Source organism: Oncorhynchus tshawytscha, linkage group LG25, assembly GCF_018296145.1.
Source record: "Oncorhynchus tshawytscha isolate Ot180627B linkage group LG25, Otsh_v2.0, whole genome shotgun sequence".
NCBI classification, from domain to species: domain Eukaryota; kingdom Metazoa; phylum Chordata; class Actinopteri; order Salmoniformes; family Salmonidae; genus Oncorhynchus; species Oncorhynchus tshawytscha.
This window is the reverse complement of record NC_056453.1, coordinates 4,073,577-4,093,033: the sequence shown is the minus strand read 5'-3', so window position 1 is coordinate 4,093,033 and position 19,457 is coordinate 4,073,577. Positions and strand designations below refer to the sequence as shown.

At 46.2% G+C, this 19,457-nt stretch overlaps 1 protein-coding gene across 2 annotated transcripts in view; it reads right to left on the bottom strand.

The window, feature by feature from the left end:
• Nucleotides 1–19,457, bottom strand: part of LOC112224078 (netrin-3) — a 144,427-nt gene that overhangs the window by 48,828 nt on the left and 76,142 nt on the right. For both annotated transcript variants that reach the window (XM_024387372.2, XM_024387373.2), the window contains exons 3-4: nucleotides 18,237–18,425; nucleotides 11,649–11,798 (exon numbers count right to left, since the gene is read on the bottom strand). In XM_024387372.2, coding sequence (XP_024243140.1) covers nucleotides 11,649–11,798; nucleotides 18,237–18,425 — 339 coding nt within the window. The remainder of the gene's footprint in view (nucleotides 1–11,648; nucleotides 11,799–18,236; nucleotides 18,426–19,457) is intronic.

The window sequence follows — 19,457 nt, the reverse complement described above, 5'->3', positions numbered from 1 at the left end:
TTTCTCCAGTATCGTACATGGGTCATGGTTTCTCCAGTATCGTACATGGGTCATGGTTTCTCCAGTATCGTACATGGGTCATGGTTTCTCCAGTATCGTACATGGGTCATGGTTTCTCCAGTATCGTACATGGTTTCTCCAGTATCGTACATGGGTCATGGTTTCTCCAGTAGTACATGGTTCATGGTTTCTCCAGTATCGTACATGGGTCATGGTTTCTCCAGTATCGTACATGGGTCATGGTTTCTCCAGTATCGTACATGGTCATTTTCCAGTATCGTACATGGGTCATGGTTTCTCCAGTATCGTACATGGGTCATGGTTTCTCCAGTATCGTACATGGGTCATGGTTTCTCCAGTATCGTACATGGGTCATGGTTTCTCCAGTATCGTACATGGTTGGTTTCTCCAGTATCGTACATGGGTCATGGTTTCTCCAGTATCGTACATGGGTCATGGTTTCTCCAGTATCGTACATGGGTCATGGTTTCTCCAGTATCGTACATGGGTATGGTTTCTCCAGTATCGTACATGGGTCATGGTTTCTCCAGTATCGTACATGGTCATGGTTTCTCCAGTCATGGTTTCTCCAGTATCGTACATGGGTCATGGTTTCTCCAGTATCGTACATGGGTATGGTTTCTCCAGTATCGTACATGGGTCATGGTTTCTCCAGTATCGTACATGGGTCATGGTTTCTCCAGTATCGTACATGGGTCATGGTTTCTCCAGTATCGTACATGGGTCATGGTTTCTCCAGTATCGTACATGGTTTGGTTTCTCCAGTATCGTACATGGTTCATGGTTTCTCCAGTATCGTACATGGGTATGGTTTCTCCAGTATCGTACATGGGCATGGTTTCTCCAGTATCGTACATGGGTCATGGTTTCTCCAGTATCGTACATGGGTCATGGTTTCTCCAGTATCGTACATGGGTCATGGTTTCTCCAGTATCGTACATGGGTCATGGTTTCTCCAGTATCGTACATGGGTATGGTTTCTCCAGTATCGTACATGGGTCATGGTTTCTCCAGTATCGTACATGGGTCATGGTTTCTCCAGTATCGTACATGGGTCATGGTTTCTCCAGTATCGTACATGGGTCATGGTTTCTCCAGTATCGTACATGGTCATGGTTTCTCCAGTATCGTACATGGGTCATGGTTTCTCCAGTATCGTACATGGGTCATGGTTTCTCCAGTATCGTACATGGTTTCTCCAGTATCGTACATGGGTCATGGTTTCTCCAGTATCGTACATGGGTCATGGTTTCTCCAGTATCGTACATGGTCATGGTTTCTCCAGTATCGTACATGGTTCATGGTTTCTTACATGGTTTCTCCAGTATCGTACATGGGTCATGGTTTCTCCAGTATCGTACATGGGTCATGGTTTCTCCAGTATCGTACATGGTTCATGGTTTCTCCAGTATCGTACATGGGTATGGTTTCTCCAGTATCGTACACATGGTTTCTCCAGTATCGTACATGGGTATGGTTTCTCCAGTATCGTACATGGGTATGGTTTCTCCAGTATCGTACATGGGTCATGGTTTCTCCAGTATCGTACATGGGTCATGGTTTCTCCAGTATCGTACATGGGTCATGGTTTCTCCAGTATCGTACATGGGGTTTCTCCAGTATCGTACATGGGTCATGGTTTCTCCAGTATCAGTACATGGGTCATGGTTTCTCCAGTATCGTACATGGGTCATGGTTTCTCCAGTATCGTACATGGTTTCTCCAGTATCGTACATGGGTCATGGTTTCTCCAGTATCGTACATGGGTCATGGTTTCTCCAGTATCGTACATGGGTCATGGTTTCTCCAGTATCGTACATGGGTCATGGTTTCTCCAGTATCGTACATGGGTCATGGTTTCTCCAGTATCGTACATGGGTCATGGTTTCTCCAGTATCGTACATGGGTCATGGTTTCTCCAGTATCGTACATGGGTCATGGTTTCTCCAGTATCGTACATGGTTCATGGTTTCTCATGTATCGTACATGGGTATGGTTTCTCCAGTATCGTACATGGTTTCTCCAGTATCGTACATGGGTCATGGTTTCTCCAGTTTCGTACATGGGTCATGGTTTCTCCAGTATCGTACATGGTTTCTCCAGTATCGTACATGGGTATGGTTTCTCCAGTATCGTACATGGGTCATGGTTTCTCCAGTATCGTACATGGTTTCTCCAGTATCGTACATGGGTCATGGTTTCTCCAGTATCGTACATGGGTCATGGTTTCTCATGTATCGTACATGGGTATGGTTTCTCCAGTATCGTACATGGTTTCTCCAGTATCGTACATGGGTCATGGTTTCTCCAGTTTCGTACATGGGTCATGGTTTCTCCAGTATCGTACATGGTTTCTCCAGTATCGTACATGGGTCATGGTTTCTCCAGTATCTTACATGGGTCATGGTTTCTCCAGTATCGTACATGGTTCATGGTTTCTCCAGTATCGTACATGGGTATGGTTTCTCCAGTATCGTACATGGGTCATGGTTTCTCCAGTATCGTACATGGGTCATGGTTTCTCCAGTATCGTACATGGGTCATGGTTTCTCCAGTATCGTACATGGGTATGGTTTCTCCAGTATCGTACATCGTACATGGTTTCTCCAGTATCGTACATGGGTCATGGTTTCTCCAGTATCGTAGTATGGGTCATGGTTTCTCCAGTATCGTACATGGTCATGGTTTCTCCAGTATCGTACATGGGTCATGGTTTCTCCAGTATCGTACATGGGTCATGGTTTCTCCAGTATCGTACATGGGTCATGGTTTCTCCAGTATCGTACACATGGTTTCTCCAGTATCGTACATGGGTCATGGTTTCTCCAGTATCGTACATGGTCATGGTTTCTCCAGTATCGTACATGGGTACATGGGGTACATGGTTTCTCCAGTATCGTACATGGTTTCTCCAGTATCGTACATGGGTCATGGTTTCTCCAGTATCGTACATGGGTCATGGTTTCTCCAGTATCGTACATGGGTCATGGTTTCTCCAGTATCGTACATGGGTCATGGTTTCTCCAGTATCGTACATGGGTCATGGTTTCTCCAGTATCGTACATGGGTCATGGTTTCTCCAGTATCGTACATGGGTCATGGTTTCTCCAGTATCGTACATGGTTTCTCCAGTATCGTACATGGGTCATGGTTTCTCCAGTATCGTACATGGTTTCTCCAGTATCGTACATGGGTATGGTTTCTCCAGTATCGTACATGGTTTTCATGGTTTCTCCAGTATCGTACATGGGTATGGTTTCTCCAGTATCGTACACATGGTTTCTCCAGTATCGTACATGGGTCATGGTTTCTCCAGTATCGTACATGGGTATGGTTTCTCCAGTATCGTACATGGGTCATGGTTTCTCCAGTATCGTACATGGGTATGGTTTCTCCAGTATCGTACATGGGTCATGGTTTCTCCAGTATCGTACATGGGTCATGGTTTCTCCAGTATCGTACATGGTTTCATGGGTATGGTTTCTCCAGTATCGTACATGGGTACATGGTTTCTCCAGTATCGTACATGGGTCATGGTTTCTCCAGTATCGTACATGGTTCATGGTTTCTCCAGTATCGTACATGGGTCATGGTTTCTCCAGTATCGTACATGGGTCATGGTTTCTCCAGTATCGTACATGGGTCATGGTTTCTCCAGTATCGTACATGGGTATGGTTTCTCCAGTATCGTACATGGTTTCTCCAGTATCGTACATGGGTATGGTTTCTCCAGTATCGTACATGGGTATGGTTTCTCCAGTATCGTACATGGGTATTTTTTCTCCAGTATCGTACATGGTTTCTCCAGTATCGTACATGGGTATGGTTTCTCCAGTATCGTACATGGGTCATGGTTTCTCCAGTATCGTACAAGGGTCATGGTTTCTCCAGTATCGTACACATGGTTTCTCCAGTATCGTACATGGGTCATGGTTTCTCCAGTATCGTACATGGGTCATGGTTTCCCCAGTATCGTACATGGTTTCTCCAGTATCGTACACAGGTCATGGTTTCTCCAGTTTCGTACATGGGTCATGGTATCTCCAGTATTGTACATGGGTCATGGTTTCTCCAGTATCTTACATGGGTCATGGTTTCTCCAGTATCGTACATGGTTGATGGTTTCTCCAGTATCGTACATGGGTATGGTTTCTCCAGTATCGTACATGGTTTCTCCAGTATCGTACATGGGTATGGTTTCTCCAGTATCGTACATGGGTATGGTTTCTCCAGTATCGTACATGGGTCATGGTTTCTCCAGTATCGTACATGGGTCATGGTTTCTCCAGTATCGTACATGGGTCATGGTTTCTCCAGTATCGTACATGGGTCATGGTTTCTCCAGTATCGTACATGGGTATGGTTTCTCCAGTATCGTACATGGTTTCTCCAGTATCGTACATGGGTATGGTTTCTCCAGTATCGTACATGGGTATGGTTTCTCCAGTATCGTACATGGGTCATGGTTTCTCCAGTATCGTACATGGGTCATGGTTTCTCCAGTATCGTACATGGTTTCTCCAGTATCGTACATGGGTCATGGTTTCTCCAGTATCGTACATGGGTATGGTTTCTCCAGTATCGTACATACATGGTTTCTCCAGTATCGTACATGGGTATGGTTTCTCCAGTATCGTACATGGGTCATGGTTTCTCCAGTATCGTACATGGGTCATGGTTTCTCCAGTATCGTACATGGGTCATGGTTTCTCCAGTATCGTACATGGGTCATGGTTTCTCCAGTATCGTACATGGGTATGGTTTCTCAGGTACATGGTTTCTCCAGTATCGTACATGGGTCATGGTTTCTCCAGTATCGTACATGGTTCATGGTTTCTCCAGTATCGTACATGGGTATGGGTACATGGTTTCTCCAGTATCGTACATGGTTTCTCCAGTATCGTACATGGGTATGGTTTCTCCAGTATCGTACATGGGTCATGGTTTCTCCAGTATCGTACATGGGTATGGTTTCTCCAGTATCGTACATGGGTCATGGTTTCTCCAGTATCGTACATGGGTCATGGTTTCTCCAGTATCGTACATGGGTTTATGGTTTCTCCAGTATCGTACATGGGTCATGGTTTCTCCAGTATCGTACATGGGTATGGTTTCTCCAGTATCGTACATGGTTTCTCCAGTATCGTACATGGGTCATGGTTTCTCCAGTATCGTACATGGGTCATGGTTTCTCCAGTATCGTACATGGGTATGGTTTCTCCAGTATCGTACATGGGTCATGGTTTCTCCAGTATCGTACATGGTTTCTCCAGTATGGTTTCTCAGTATCGTACATGGGTCCATGGTTTCTCCAGTATCGTACATGGTTTCTCCAGTATCGTACATGGGTCATGGTTTCTCCAGTATCGTACATGGGTATGGTTTCTCCAGTATCGTACATGGGTCAAGGTTTCTCCAGTATCGTACATGGGTCATGGTTTCTCCAGTATCGTACATGGGTCATGGTTTCTCCAGTATCGTACATGGGTCATGGTTTCTCCAGTATCGTACATGGGTCATGGTTTCTCCAGTATCGTACATGGTTTCTCCAGTATCGTACATGGGTCATGGTTTCTCCAGTATCGTACATGGGTCATGGTTTCTCCAGTATCGTACATGGGTCATGGTTTCTCCAGTATCGTACATGGGTCATGGTTTCTCCAGTATCGTACATGGGTCATGGTTTCTCCAGTATCGTACATGGGTCATGGTTTCTCCAGTATCGTACATGGGTTCATGGTTTCTCCAGTATCGTACATGGGTCATGGTTTCTCCAGTATCGTACATGGGTCATGGTTTCTCCAGTATCGTACATGGTTTCTCCAGTATCGTACATGGGTCATGGTTTCTCCAGTATCGTACATGGTTTCTCCAGTATCGTACATGGGTCATGGTTTCTCCAGTATCGTACATGGGTCATGGTTTCTCCAGTATCGTACATGGGTCATGGTTTCTCCAGTATCGTACATGGGTATGGTTTCTCCAGTATCGTACATGGGTCATGGTTTCTCCAGTATCGTACATGGGTACATGGTTTCTCCAGTTTCTCCATGGTTTCTCCAGTATCGTACATGGGTATGGTTTCTCCAGTATCGTACATGGGTATGGTTTCTCCAGTATCGTACATGGGTCATGGTTTCTCCAGTATCGTACATGGGTCATGGTTTCTCCAGTATGGGTCATGGTTTCTCCAGTATCGTACATGGGTATGGTTTCTCCAGTATCGTACATGGTTTCTCCAGTATCGTACATGGGTATGGTTTCTCCAGTATCGTACATGTTTCTCCAGGTCATGGTTTCTCCAGTATCGTACATGGTTTCTCCAGTATCGTACATGGGTATGGTTTCTCCAGTATCGTACATGGTTTCTCCAGTACATGGTTTCTCCAGTATCGTACATGGTTTCTCCAGTATCGTACATGGGTCATGGTTTCTCCAGTATCGTACATGGGTCATGGTTTCTCCAGTATCGTACATGGGTCATGGTTTCTCCAGTATCGTACATGGTCATTTTCTCCAGTATCGTACATGGGTCATGGTTTCTCCAGTATCGTACATGGGTCATGGTTTCTCCAGTATCGTACATGGGTCATGGTTTCTCCAGTATCGTACATGGGTCATGGTTTCTCCAGTATCGTACATGGTTTCTCCAGTATCGTACATGGGTCATGGTTTCTCCAGTATCGTACATGGGTCATGGTTTCTCCAGTATCGTACATGGGTATGGTTTCTCCAGTATCGTACATGGTTTCCAGTATCATGGTTTCTCCAGTATCGTACATGGGTCATGGTTTCTCCAGTATCGTACATGGTTCATGGTTTCTCATGTATCGAACATGGGTATGGTTTCTCCAGTATCGTAAATGGTTTCTCCAGTATCGTACATGGGTATGGTTTCTCCAGTATCGTACATGGGTCATGGTTTCTCCAGTATCGTACAAGGGTCATGGTTTCTCCAGTATCGTACATGGGTATGGTTTCTCCAGTATCATACATGGTTTCTCCAGTATCGTACATGGGTATGGTTTCTCCAGTATCGTACATGGTTTCTCCAGTATCGTACATGGGTATGGTTTCTCCAGTATCGTACAAGGGTCATGGTTTCTCCAGTATCGTACATGGGTATGGTTTCTCCAGTATCATACATGGTTTCTCCAGTATCGTACATGGTTTCTCCAGTATCGTACATGGGTCATGGTTTCTCCAGTATCTTACATGGGTCATGGTTTCTCCAGTATCGTACATGGTTCATGGTTTCTCCAGTATCGTACATGGTTTCTCCAGTATCGTACATGGGTCATGGTTTCTCCAGTATCGTACATGGGTCATGGTTTCTCCAGTATCGTACATGGTTTCTCCAGTATCGTACATGTACATGGTTTCTCCAGTATCGTACATGGGTCCATGGTTTCTCCAGTATCGTACATGGGTCATGGTTTCTCCAGTATCGTACATGGGTATGGTTTCTCCAGTATCGTACATGGGGGTACATGGTTTCTCCAGTATCGTACATGGGTATGGTTTCTCCAGTATCGTACATGGGTCATGGTTTCTCCAGTATCGTACATGGGTATGGTTTCTCCAGTATCGTACATGGGTATGGTTTCTCCAGTATCGTACATGGGTCATGGTTTCTCCAGTATCGTACATGGTTTCTCCAGTATCGTACATGGGTATGGTTTCTCCAGTATCGTACATGGTTTCTCCAGTATCGTACATGGGTATGGTTTCTCCAGTATCGTACATGGTTTCTCCAGTATCGTACATGGGTATGGTTTCTCCAGTATCGTACATGGTTTCTCCAGTATCGTACATGGGTATGGTTTCTCCAGTATCGTACATGGTTTCTCCAGTATCGTACATGGGTATGGTTTCTCCAGTATCGTACATGGGTCATGGTTTCTCCAGTATCGTACATGGGTCATGGTTTCTCCAGTATCGTACATGGTTTCTCCAGGTACATGGTTTCTCCAGTATCGTACATGGTTTCTCCAGTATCGTACATGGGTATGGTTTCTCCAGTATCGTACATGGTTTCTCCAGTATCGTACATGGGTATGGTTTCTCCAGTATCGTACATGGTTTCTCCAGTACATGGTTTCTCCAGTATCGTACATGGGTATGGTTTCTCCAGTATCGTACATGGGTATGGTTTCTCCAGTATCGTACATGGGTCATGGTTTCTCCAGTATCGTACATGGTTTCTCCAGTATCGTACATGGTTTCTCCAGTATCGTACATGGGTCATGGTTTCTCCAGTATCGTACATGGTTTCTCCAGTATCGTACATGGGTCATGGTTTCTCCAGTATCGTACATGGGTCATGGTTTCTCCAGTATCGTACATGGGTCATGGTTTCTCCAGTATCGTACATGGTTTCTCCAGTATCGTACATACATGGTTTCTCCAGTATCGTACATGGGTATGGTTTCTCCAGTATCGTATGGTTTCTCCAGTATCGTACATGGTTTCTCCAGTATCGTACATGGATCATGGTTTCTCCAGTATCGTACATGGGTCATGGTTTCTCCAGTATCGTACATGGGTCATGGTTTCTCCAGTATCGTACATGGGTCATGGTTTCTCCAGTATCGTACATGGTTTCTCCAGTATCGTACATGGTTTCTCCAGTATCGTACATGGGTATGGTTTCTCCAGTATCGTACATGGTTTCTCCAGTATCGTACATGGGTCATGGTTTCTCCAGTATCGTACATGGGTATGGTTTCTCCAGTATCATACATGGTTTCTCCAGTATCGTACATGGGTATGGTTTCTCCAGTATCGTACATGGTTTCTCCAGTATCGTACATGGGTATGGTTTCTCCAGTATCGTACATGGTTTCTCCAGTATCGTACATGGGTATGGTTTCTCCAGTATCGTACATGGGTATGGTTTCTCCAGTATCGTACATGGGTCATGGTTTCTCCAGTATCGTACATGGGTCATGGTTTCTCCAGTATCGTACATGGTTTCTCCAGTATCGTACATGGGTATGGTTTCTCCAGTATCGTACATGGTTTCTCCAGTATCGTACATGGGTATGGTTTCTCCAGTATCGTACATGGTTTCTCCAGTATCGTACATGGGTATGGTTTCTCCAGTATCGTACATGGGTCATGGTTTCTCCAGTATCGTACATGGGTCATGGTTTCTCCAGTATCGTACATGGTTTCTCCAGTATCGTACATGGGTATGGTTTCTCCAGTATCGTACATGGTTTCTCCAGTATCGTACATGGGTATGGTTTCTCCAGTATCGTACATGGTATGGTTTCTCCAGTTTCATGGTTTCTCCAGTATCGTACATGGGTATGGTTTCTCCAGTATCGTACATGGGTCATGGTTTCTCCAGTATCGTACATGGGTCATGGTTTCTCCAGTATCGTACATGGGTCATGGTTTCTCCAGTATGGTTTCTCGTACATGGGGGTCATGGTTTCTCCAGTATCGTACATGGGTATGGTTTCTCCAGTATCATGGTTTCTCCAGTATCGTACATGGGTCATGGTTTCTCCAGTATCCAGTATCGTACATGGGTATGGTTTCTCCAGTATCGTACATGGTTTCTCCAGTATCGTACATGGGTATGGTTTCTCCAGTATCGTACATGGGTCATGGTTTCTCCAGTATCGTACATGGGTCATGGTTTCTCCAGTATCGTACATGGGTATGGTTTCTCCAGTATCGTACATGGTTTCTCCAGTATCGTACATGGTTTCTCCAGTATCGTACATGGGTATGGTTTCTCCAGTATCGTACATGGTTTCTCCAGTATCGTACATGGGTATGGTTTCTCCAGTATCGTACATGGGTCATGGTTTCTCCAGTATCGTACATGGGTCATGGTTTCTCCAGTATGGTTTCGTACATGGGTCATGGTTTCTCCAGTATCGTACATGGGTCATGGTTTCTCCAGTATCGTACATGGGTCATGGTTTCTCCAGTATCGTACATGGGTATGGTTTCTCCAGTATCGTACATGGTTTCTCCAGTATCGTACATGGGTATGGTTTCTCCAGTATCGTACATGGGTCATGGTTTCTCCAGTATCGTACATGGGTCATGGTTTCTCCAGTATCGTACATGGTTTCTCCAGTATCGTACATGGGTATGGTTTCTCCAGTATCGTACATGGGTATGGTTTCTCCAGTATCGTACATGGGTACATGGTTTCTCCAGTATCGTACATGGTTTCTCCAGTACATGGTTTCTCCAGTATCGTACATGGGTATGGTTTCTCCAGTATCGTACATGGGTCATGGTTTCTCCAGTATCGTACATGGGTATGGTTTCTCCAGTATCGTACATGGTTTCTCCAGTATCGTACATGGGTATGGTTTCTCCAGTATCGTACATGGGTATTTTTTCTCCAGTATCGTACATGGTTTCTCCAGTATCGTACATGGGTATGGTTTCTCCAGTATCGTACATGGGTCATGGTTTCTCCAGTATCGTACATGGGTCATGGTTTCTCCAGTATCGTACATGGGTCATGGTTTCTCCAGTATCGTACATGGGTCATGGTTTCTCCAGTATCGTACATGGTTTCTCCAGTATCGTACATGGGTATGGTTTCTCCAGTATCGTACATGGGTCATTTCTCCAGTATCGTACATGGGTATGGTTTCTCCAGTATCGTACACATGGTTTCTCCAGTATCGTACATGGGTATGGTTTCTCCAGTATTTACATGGGTCATGGTTTCTCCAGTATCGTACATGGTTTCTTATCCAGTATCGTACATGGGTATGGTTTCTCCAGTATCGTACATGGTTTCTCCAGTATCGTACATGTTTTCTCCAGTATCGTACATGGGTATGGTTTCTCCAGTATCGTACATGGTTTCTCCAGTATCGTACATGGGTCATGGTTTCTCCAGTATCGTACATGGTTATGGTTTCTCCAGTATCTTACATGGGTTATGGTTTCTCCAGTATCTTACATGGGTTATGGTTTCTCCAGTATCTTACATGGGTTATGGTTTCTCCAGTATCTTACATGGGTTATGGTTTCTCCAGTATCTTACATGGGTATGGTTTCTCCAGTATCGTACATGGTTCATGGTTTCTCCAGTTTCGTACATGGTTCATGGTTTCTCCAGTATCGTACATGGGTCATGGTTTCTCCAGTATCGTACATGGGTCATGGTTTCTCCAGTATCGTACATGGGTATGGTTTCCCTAGTATCGTACATGGGTATGGTTTCCCCATTATGTTACACACACAGAGCCACTCACAACAATCATGCACACCATGATGGATGTTTTTGAAAGATCGTTCATCAATACATGACGCTTCCCTCATGAGAATGTGTTCCTGCTTTGGGGCCTCCCCTGTGTCATAAAGTCATTGACATGCACTTAACAGAAGCACATATTTATTTCAGTCATCAGTGGAAGTACTGTTTTTGCAATCAGTGGCCCTGTGTGTTTGTGGCTATGAGTATATGCAAGCAGTTTGTTTGAGCGTGACTTGTGAGTGTGACCCATAATTGTGAAACCTATGTGTCTGCTTGTGTGTGTAGGTATGTGTGAGCTACGAGAGCTATAAGTGAATATGTGACCTGCGAGTGTGCGTGAGGGTGACCTGCAAGCTATGAGTGTGTGTGTATGTGATCTACTCACTGATGCAGGGGGCCACGGGCGAGCGGCTCTGCTGGTAGCCCTTGGCACAGCGGTTGCAGGCGATGCCCGTCACGCCGTCCTTACAGGGGCACTGGCCCGTCGTCTGGTTACATGTCTTCCCTGCCGCACCCACCGGGTGGCAGTCACAGGCTGGAGAGAGGGAGGGAGAAGGCAAGGGGGGGTTAGATGTGGCATTTTGAGAAACAATCAATAGTTTGTCACACAGATGTTCAGTGTCACTTTTAAGGTTTATTTGTGACTTGACTCAAACACGATGGCATTTTGAACCCTTTCATGAATAGGCTCCGTATTACAACACATCCTAGTTAATCATCATCTGCCTTAGTATTCCACAGTTTTCCAGATGCAACGGGACTGAGGGTTCCTCTAGTCTATTGCCTCTATCCTCCAGACTGTAGGTCTGAGATTACTTCTGCTCACTTGGGCTACACTGCCACTGTCGCCTCCAGGTTTTAGGACCTGGCAATACCCTGCAAAGGTGTGTTTGTTTGTGCGTGCAAGTGCATACATGTATTTGTGTGTGTTTGCATATGTTTGTGTTGACAGGGAAGAAAAGCCTCCCTTTGTCTAGTCTCTCAAGTGCTACGCTGGTGCCTGTGTGTGTGTGACACACTAACACACACACACCCACTCTGCCGTTTCATCGCTTCCCGAAAATCCGCCCGCCGAGTGCCAACAGAAATACGCCAGCCAGAAAGAGTCCCAGTCCCTCTGTCCTTCATGGTATGCTCTGGCTGTCCAAACGTACATTGAGCAATAGAGGGCTTTTTATGTCTAAAAAGCTGCAGAATACAAGACTCTGCTTGTCGGTCAACTCTTCTCTTCCAAGAGCTCTTTACAAGGTGACAGAGAGGAGACAGAGGCGAAGAGAGATAGAGAGAAGCAGAACAGGGGAGAGGGACAAATACAGAGAAAGTGGAAAGAGTGTGTGAGAGAGAGAAAGAGAAAAATGGTGTGTTAAAATTGAGAGCAAGAGAAGAGATTGAAAGAGAGAGACACAGAGGGGAAGAACAGTGAAAGGGAGAGGGTGAGAGATAACATGGTCCAAACTTTGCCTCTGGTGTGCTCATCATCATCATCAACAATACTAAATCTCACTCACCTCACCTTGGCTCAACCCAGCTCAACAGTTTAAACAGAAATGTGAATGTGTTTAAGAAACCACACACACACGCACACATACTATCGGAAGATAAACCTCTCCATCCACACACTATCAAGTATCACCATTACACTTTAGACTGGTCCGATTCGACAGACGTGACCCATCCTGACACATAAAAACACAAACTTTAATATCCCTTTAACATTCTGCTTTAAAGGGTGTGATTAAATGATTTGGCTTGAAACTGCAGTTCCTCTATCCAGAGTCAATAAAAAACCATGCTTTCAAAAAAAAAAAAAAAAAAAAAAACTCATGATTTAATAATGAAATGGTACATTTTATCTTGTCGATCAGTTCTGGCATCGAGAATAGCTTTTGGCCAAAAAACCTTGAAAAGATAGGGGAGGACGCCTCTTTTCCCCTACTTAATTAGAAAACACATTCGCTGAGTTGCAAAATGGCCAAAGCAAACTGCCTTACTTAAAGGGATACTTTGGGATTTTGGCAATGAGGTCCTTTATCTACTTCCCCAGAGTCAGAACTAGTGGATACTATTTTTATGTCTGGGCGTGCAGTTTGAAGGAAGTTGCTAACTAGCGTTAGCTAGCATGCTACCAACTAACTTCTACCATACTGGACACAGAGACATAAAAATGGTATCCACAAGTTCATCACACTCTGGGGAGGTAGTTAACGGGCATCATTGCAACAATCCTGAAGTATCCCTGCAACTGCAATGTGATAGCTGGTAATTGTCCTCTCGCTTTCATAAAAACAACAAGAAATGGCGAAACAAGCATTTGGGGAAAACCCAGTAACCAAATAGTCTCTGATAGGGCCTGCCAAGGAATGGCAGCTGCTAACAGGAGTTTTCTTCAGGGCCTTGCTTTGTTGTTCCCCTTATTATGAACCGGTTTATTTTATTTTTTAAATGTTGTGGACTTATCAGCTGTGTTTCATTAACACGTCTAAAGGGGCACCAATCCCAGGGATGCCCAAAATTCCCAAAAAGAGATGGAGGCCCCGTCCGCGCTGCACCTAGGCACAGGAACAAGTTAGGAGCGTTTGGCAGTAGAGAAGTCAGATGGTAGACATGGAACAAAACAGGAACTAAGTCGTACCAGAAGTACCTTGAGTCCGGACCCACATTTGACTTTCAACCTCCCCGTGCGTCACCCCACTCAATACAGACTAACACTCTACTACAAACGCTGCCCAACCACAGCCAATCAAAGCCTTCCATAAGTTTGGAGCCGGGTCAGGTGGTGGGGATTTTGCACGGAATGTGAGCTGTCAGATTTACGAAGCAAACGAACAGATGCATTTTGACACCCCAGCCGGACGGAACAGCCACATGTGTGTCTGAAGAACAGAGCACTAACCCCCCACCCGACCACACCCTCCCTCATTACCAGCTCACATGGTACTGACTCCCTCAGTTCGTTTTGTTTTGTCAAACCTACCAGCATTTGTTCCCCTGATCCGGTCTGTTCTTGCACCTGTTTTTAGTCCTTCCCGGTTTTGAGGTCCTGTCTGCCCTGACCCTGACCCTGACCCTGAGCCTGCCTGCCGTTCTATACCTTTCCCCACCTCTCTGGATTACTGACCTCTGCCTGACCCTGACCCTGAGCCTGCCTGCCGTTCTATACCTTTCCCCACCTCTCTGGATTACTGACCTCTGCCTGACCCTGACCCTGACCCTGAGCCTGCCGTTCTATACCTTTCCCCACCTCACTGGATTACTGACCTCTGCCTGCCTTGACCCTGACCCTGACCCTGAGCCTGCCGTTCTATACCTTTCCCCACCTCACTGGATTACTGACCTCTGCCTGCCCTGACCCTGACCCTGAGCCTGCTGTTCTATACCTTTCCCCACCTCACTGGATTTACTGACCTCTGCCTGACTCTGACCCTGACCCTGAGCCTGCCTGCCGTTCTATACCTTTCCCCACCTCACTGGATTTACTGACCTCTGCCTGCCCTGACCCTGACCCTGAGCCTGCCTGCCATTCTATATCTTTCCCCACCTCACTGGATTACTGACCTCTGCCTGCCGTGACCCTGAGCCTGCTTGCTGTTCTATAACTTTCCCCACCTCACTGGATTACTGACCTCTGCCTGACCCTGACACTGAGCCTGCTGTTCTATACCTTTCCCCACCTCACTGGATTACTGACCTCTGCCTGACCCTGACCCTGACCCTGACCCTGAGCCTGCTGTTCTATAACTTTCCCCACCTCACTGGATTACTGACCTCTGCCTGACCCTGACCCTGACCCTGAGCCTGCCTGCCGTTCTATAACTTTCCCCACCTCTCTGGATTACTGACCTCTGCCTGCCCCGACCCTGGCCCTGACCCTGAGCCTGCTGTTCTGTACCTTTCCCCACCTCACTGGATTACTGACCTCTGCCTGCCCTGACCCTGACCCTGAGCCTGCCGTTCTATACCTTTCCCCACCTCACTGGATTACTGACCTCTGCCTGCCTTGACCCTGACCCTGACCCTGAGCCTGCCGTTCTATACCTTTCCCCACCTCACTGGATTACTGACCTCTGCCTGCCTTGACCCTGACCCTGAGCCTGCTGTTCTATACCTTTCCCCACCTCACTGGATTACTGACCTCTGCCTGCCCTGACCCTGAGCCTGCCGTTCTATACCTTTCCCCACCTCACTGGATTACTGACCTCTGCCTGACCCTGACCCTGGCCCTGACCCTGAGCCTGCCGTTCAATACCTTTCCCCACCTCACTGGATTACTGACCTCTGCCTGACCCTGACCCTGGCCCTGACCCTGAGCCTGCCGTTCTATACCTTTCCCCACCTCACTGGATTACTGACCTCTGCCTGCCCTGACCCTGAGCCTGCCTGCCGTTCTATACCTTTCCCCACCTCTCTGGATTACTGACCTCTGCCTGCCTTTGACCTGTCGTTTGCCTGCCCTTGTATTAGAAATGCACTTTTGTTTCTTTCGACACGGTCTGCATCTGGGTCATACCTGAAACCTGATAGGCATGGGCATTTTGGTATTGGAGTGACTCATCTTGGATTTCTTAATTCCCTTTCTATAAAGTTATTCTATAAAAATGATTTACCTCCACTTCAGAAGCTACTTGGAGGTGTCAATACATTCAGTATTGAGTCGATTTGTGGCATTCTGTTGGAAAGTGCTGCTGACCCACTCAACGGTCTGAATTTGAAATCCATTCATTCTAGTCAACATAGATGCCAACATTACAACATGTTAGGAGGCACATAAAGGGCTGACATTGAAGACCTCATAGGTAAGACTGGTTACAGTCGCACCGGTGATGGCCTGCAAGTTTCTTTAATTTGCTGGCTGTTTTTATGCACGTAGCAGCATAAAGCCGTGGATTGAGAGTGGCAGCGGCCGCTGCCCCGGCGTGCAGGAGCTGGGAACCCCACGGAGAGGCACTGCGGATGGGGGGTGGAGGGGGGTTGGGACCTGTGTGTGTGTTACCTAAGCACCAGGGTGTAACTGGGAGCAGATGGGAGAGACGCTGCCACTTGACCCTCCCTCCACCTGTCCATTAAACTGGCAATCCTTAAAGAGTGTGTGTTGGACACTCACTCAAGCACGCGGACACACATTAGCACAGTCACACACATACACACACACTGCAGGTCCGACATGGACACTCGTCCACAAAGGAGGTCTGATTGGAAGCAGGCAGACATTCCGCCCCCCCCAACCCTCAAGACCTACCCGCCCATTCCTCACTTCCTTTAAACATAGTGGTGGCAGTTAGCCTAGTGGTTAGTGTGTTGGGCCAGTAACCGAAAGGTTGCTAGATTGAATCCTCCAGCTTTCAAGGTAGAAATCTGTTGTTCTGCTCCTGAACAAGGCAGTTAACCCACTGTTCCTGGGCTGTTATTGTAAATACGAATTTGTTCTTAACTGACTTGCCTAGTTAAATAAAATCAAATATATTTTTTAAAACACCTGTTTTTTATTGCCGTTCCTCGACTTCAGACATGACACCGATCATATTTGAACCCCTGACCATTATCCTGGCCCTGTCACATGGACAAATATAATGAACACTGCGACAGAGAAAAGCTAGAACAAATCAGAGGATCAGAGTGAAGTAGAGAATAGATGAGAAGAGAGCTTGGTCCTCGCGAGAGGGAGAGAATGTGAGAGAGGGAGGGGGGGGGAATGGAAAGAGACAGGTCCTAAAAGGGTCTGGGATTGGTCTGATCAATCATGGTACCAGCCGCCCAGGTTGAGGGTCGTTTCCACAGGAACTTTAATTTCCGTCACATCTGGCCTCCCGAGGGGAGGGAGATAAAGTTTTTACCGCTGAGCGGGTCTGACCTGCTGCGCACTGCTCCGCTTTGAGAAAAACAGATCGCCTCCAGGGCCCGAGCACTGCAGCACTCCCAGGCACGGGTTGCGTGTGTGTGATGTGTCTTGCATTGGCAACAAGGACATACGTTTCGTTACAGTCATAGCTACCTATAATTATACTGTATGTTACTTGTCATTTGTAAAGGCCAAAAAACAATTGCTAAAGTCAATTACTGTCTCACAGTGCATGTTGTGCTATGGTCAATTGCTCTGTGAGTGGACAAGTGGCATGGGTGTGCCTCCCCCCTCAAAAAAAAATCACTGTTGTACTGTACAGTATAATGAAAATGTATTTAATATTGATATAATATGGACAATAGTAATGTGCCATCACACCATTGGGAACTCCTTTTCGTTTATAGTTACTTGAGTCATGCCCTCAGGTTTGGGTCGGCCCGGAGTGGAAAACTGACCAGGAGCCAATGAGGGGAGATTCCCACCATGGAATCTCCAACAAAAGACCTTCACAGCTAAGAGTGTTGCTAGTTCTCAACATCCATGTTGTTTTGAGTTCTCTGTAAGTAAATCCCTTAACTTCTCACTATAATCTACAGAATCAAGAAAAAAATGGCAGCTCCCTCTTCTATTGATTTTCACATTTCCCCAAGCAACAAGGGCAGGAAACTGCTGTTGTTCTTGAAATGATAAAAATCTCTCAGTGTATAAATTTGCCAGAAAAATATTCACTGCAAATTCTAAACATTCCACAATTCAAACACCACTTTTTCCACGAGAAATAACTCAATCGGCTGCTAATTTAATGTGGCTTGTGGTCCAATGTAATATTTTTCATGTGGGTTTTCAGGAGAACAGCTTCTGTGACGGATTCAAATTATTTACTTAATTAAGGAGGCTTGGTATTAATTTGTTTTTATCCTAGGAGGGTGGAAAGAGCCAAATAGTTGGAAGTGAGATTTCCAGCCTACTTCTTAGAATAGTTTTACTAATCCTGTTATAACTGTGATACATCAGTTGATGTAAATAAATACCCAGTATGAATAAAACATGTAAATTAATCTCCTGAATCGACTGAATTGAAAAGGACCAATTACGCTATAAACCCTGTTCTGAGAGATGGAGTATTCTCCATACCTTTGCAGGCGCGGCGGTGTGTGATGGGCTTGGCCATATCCCGGTAGAAGCCTTCCTTGCAGTAGTGGCAGTGGCGTCCAGCCGTGTTGTGGCGACAGTTCATGCACACGCCTCCACTCTTTCTCCCTGACAGCTTGTACAGCTCCATGTTGAAGCGGCAGCGCCGGGCGTGCAGGTTACAGTTACACGCTACGAGAGGGAGGAATGAGGGAAGGGGAAAAGAGAGAGGCAAAAAGAAAGTTTAGATGTCTTGTATGTTCAGTGAGAATAGCTTTACTTCTTCATATATCAAAACATGTCCAAGGTACTTAAAAACCAGTAATAGTTGAAAAGCATTTGGTGAACTGGCATCGCCACAGGTTGAAATCAAAGTACAACAATCAGCATTATGGGTATAGTCTGGGTAGACACCATAAATCACACTATTTCAAAGCACATTTTCAAAACACTCATTCAGATATATGATTGTAGCTTGCTCAGTAGATGTAGGCCTCTTGTAAGGCAGCGTCGCCTATGAGCACAAACCCACCGTCACTGGACCAGACAGGACTGGCAAAAAGTGCTCTTCACTGACGAGTCGCGGTTTTGTCTCACCAGGGGTGATGGTCGGATTCACGTTTATCGTCGAAGGAATGAGCGTTACACCGAGGCCTCTACTCTGGAGTGGGATCGATTTGGAGGTGGAGGGTCTGTCATGGTCTGGGGCGGTGTTTCACAGCATCATCGGACTGTGCTTGTTGTCATTGCAGGAAATCTCAACGCTGAGCGTTACAGGGAAGACATCCTCCTCCCTCATGTGGTACCCTTCCTGCAGGCTCATCCTGACATGACACTCCAGCATGACAATGCCACCTGCCATACTGTTCGTTCTGTGTGTGATTTCCTGCAAGACAGGAATGTCAGTGTTCTGCCATGGCCAGCGAAGAGCCCGGATCTCAATCCCATTGAGTACGTCTGGGACCTGTTGGATCAGAGTGTGAGGGCTAGGGCCATTACCCCCTGAAATGCCCGGGAACTTGCAGGTGCCTCGTACACTCCAGCAGCACTACTCCAGTACGCTCCAGCAGCACTACACCGGTACGCTCCAGCAGCACTACACCGATACGCTCCAGCAGCACTACTCCTGTACGCTCCAGCAGCACTACTACGGTACGCTCCAGCAGCACTACACCGGTACACTCCAGCAGCACCGCTGCACCAAAGAAGCTAATTGAATTGCAC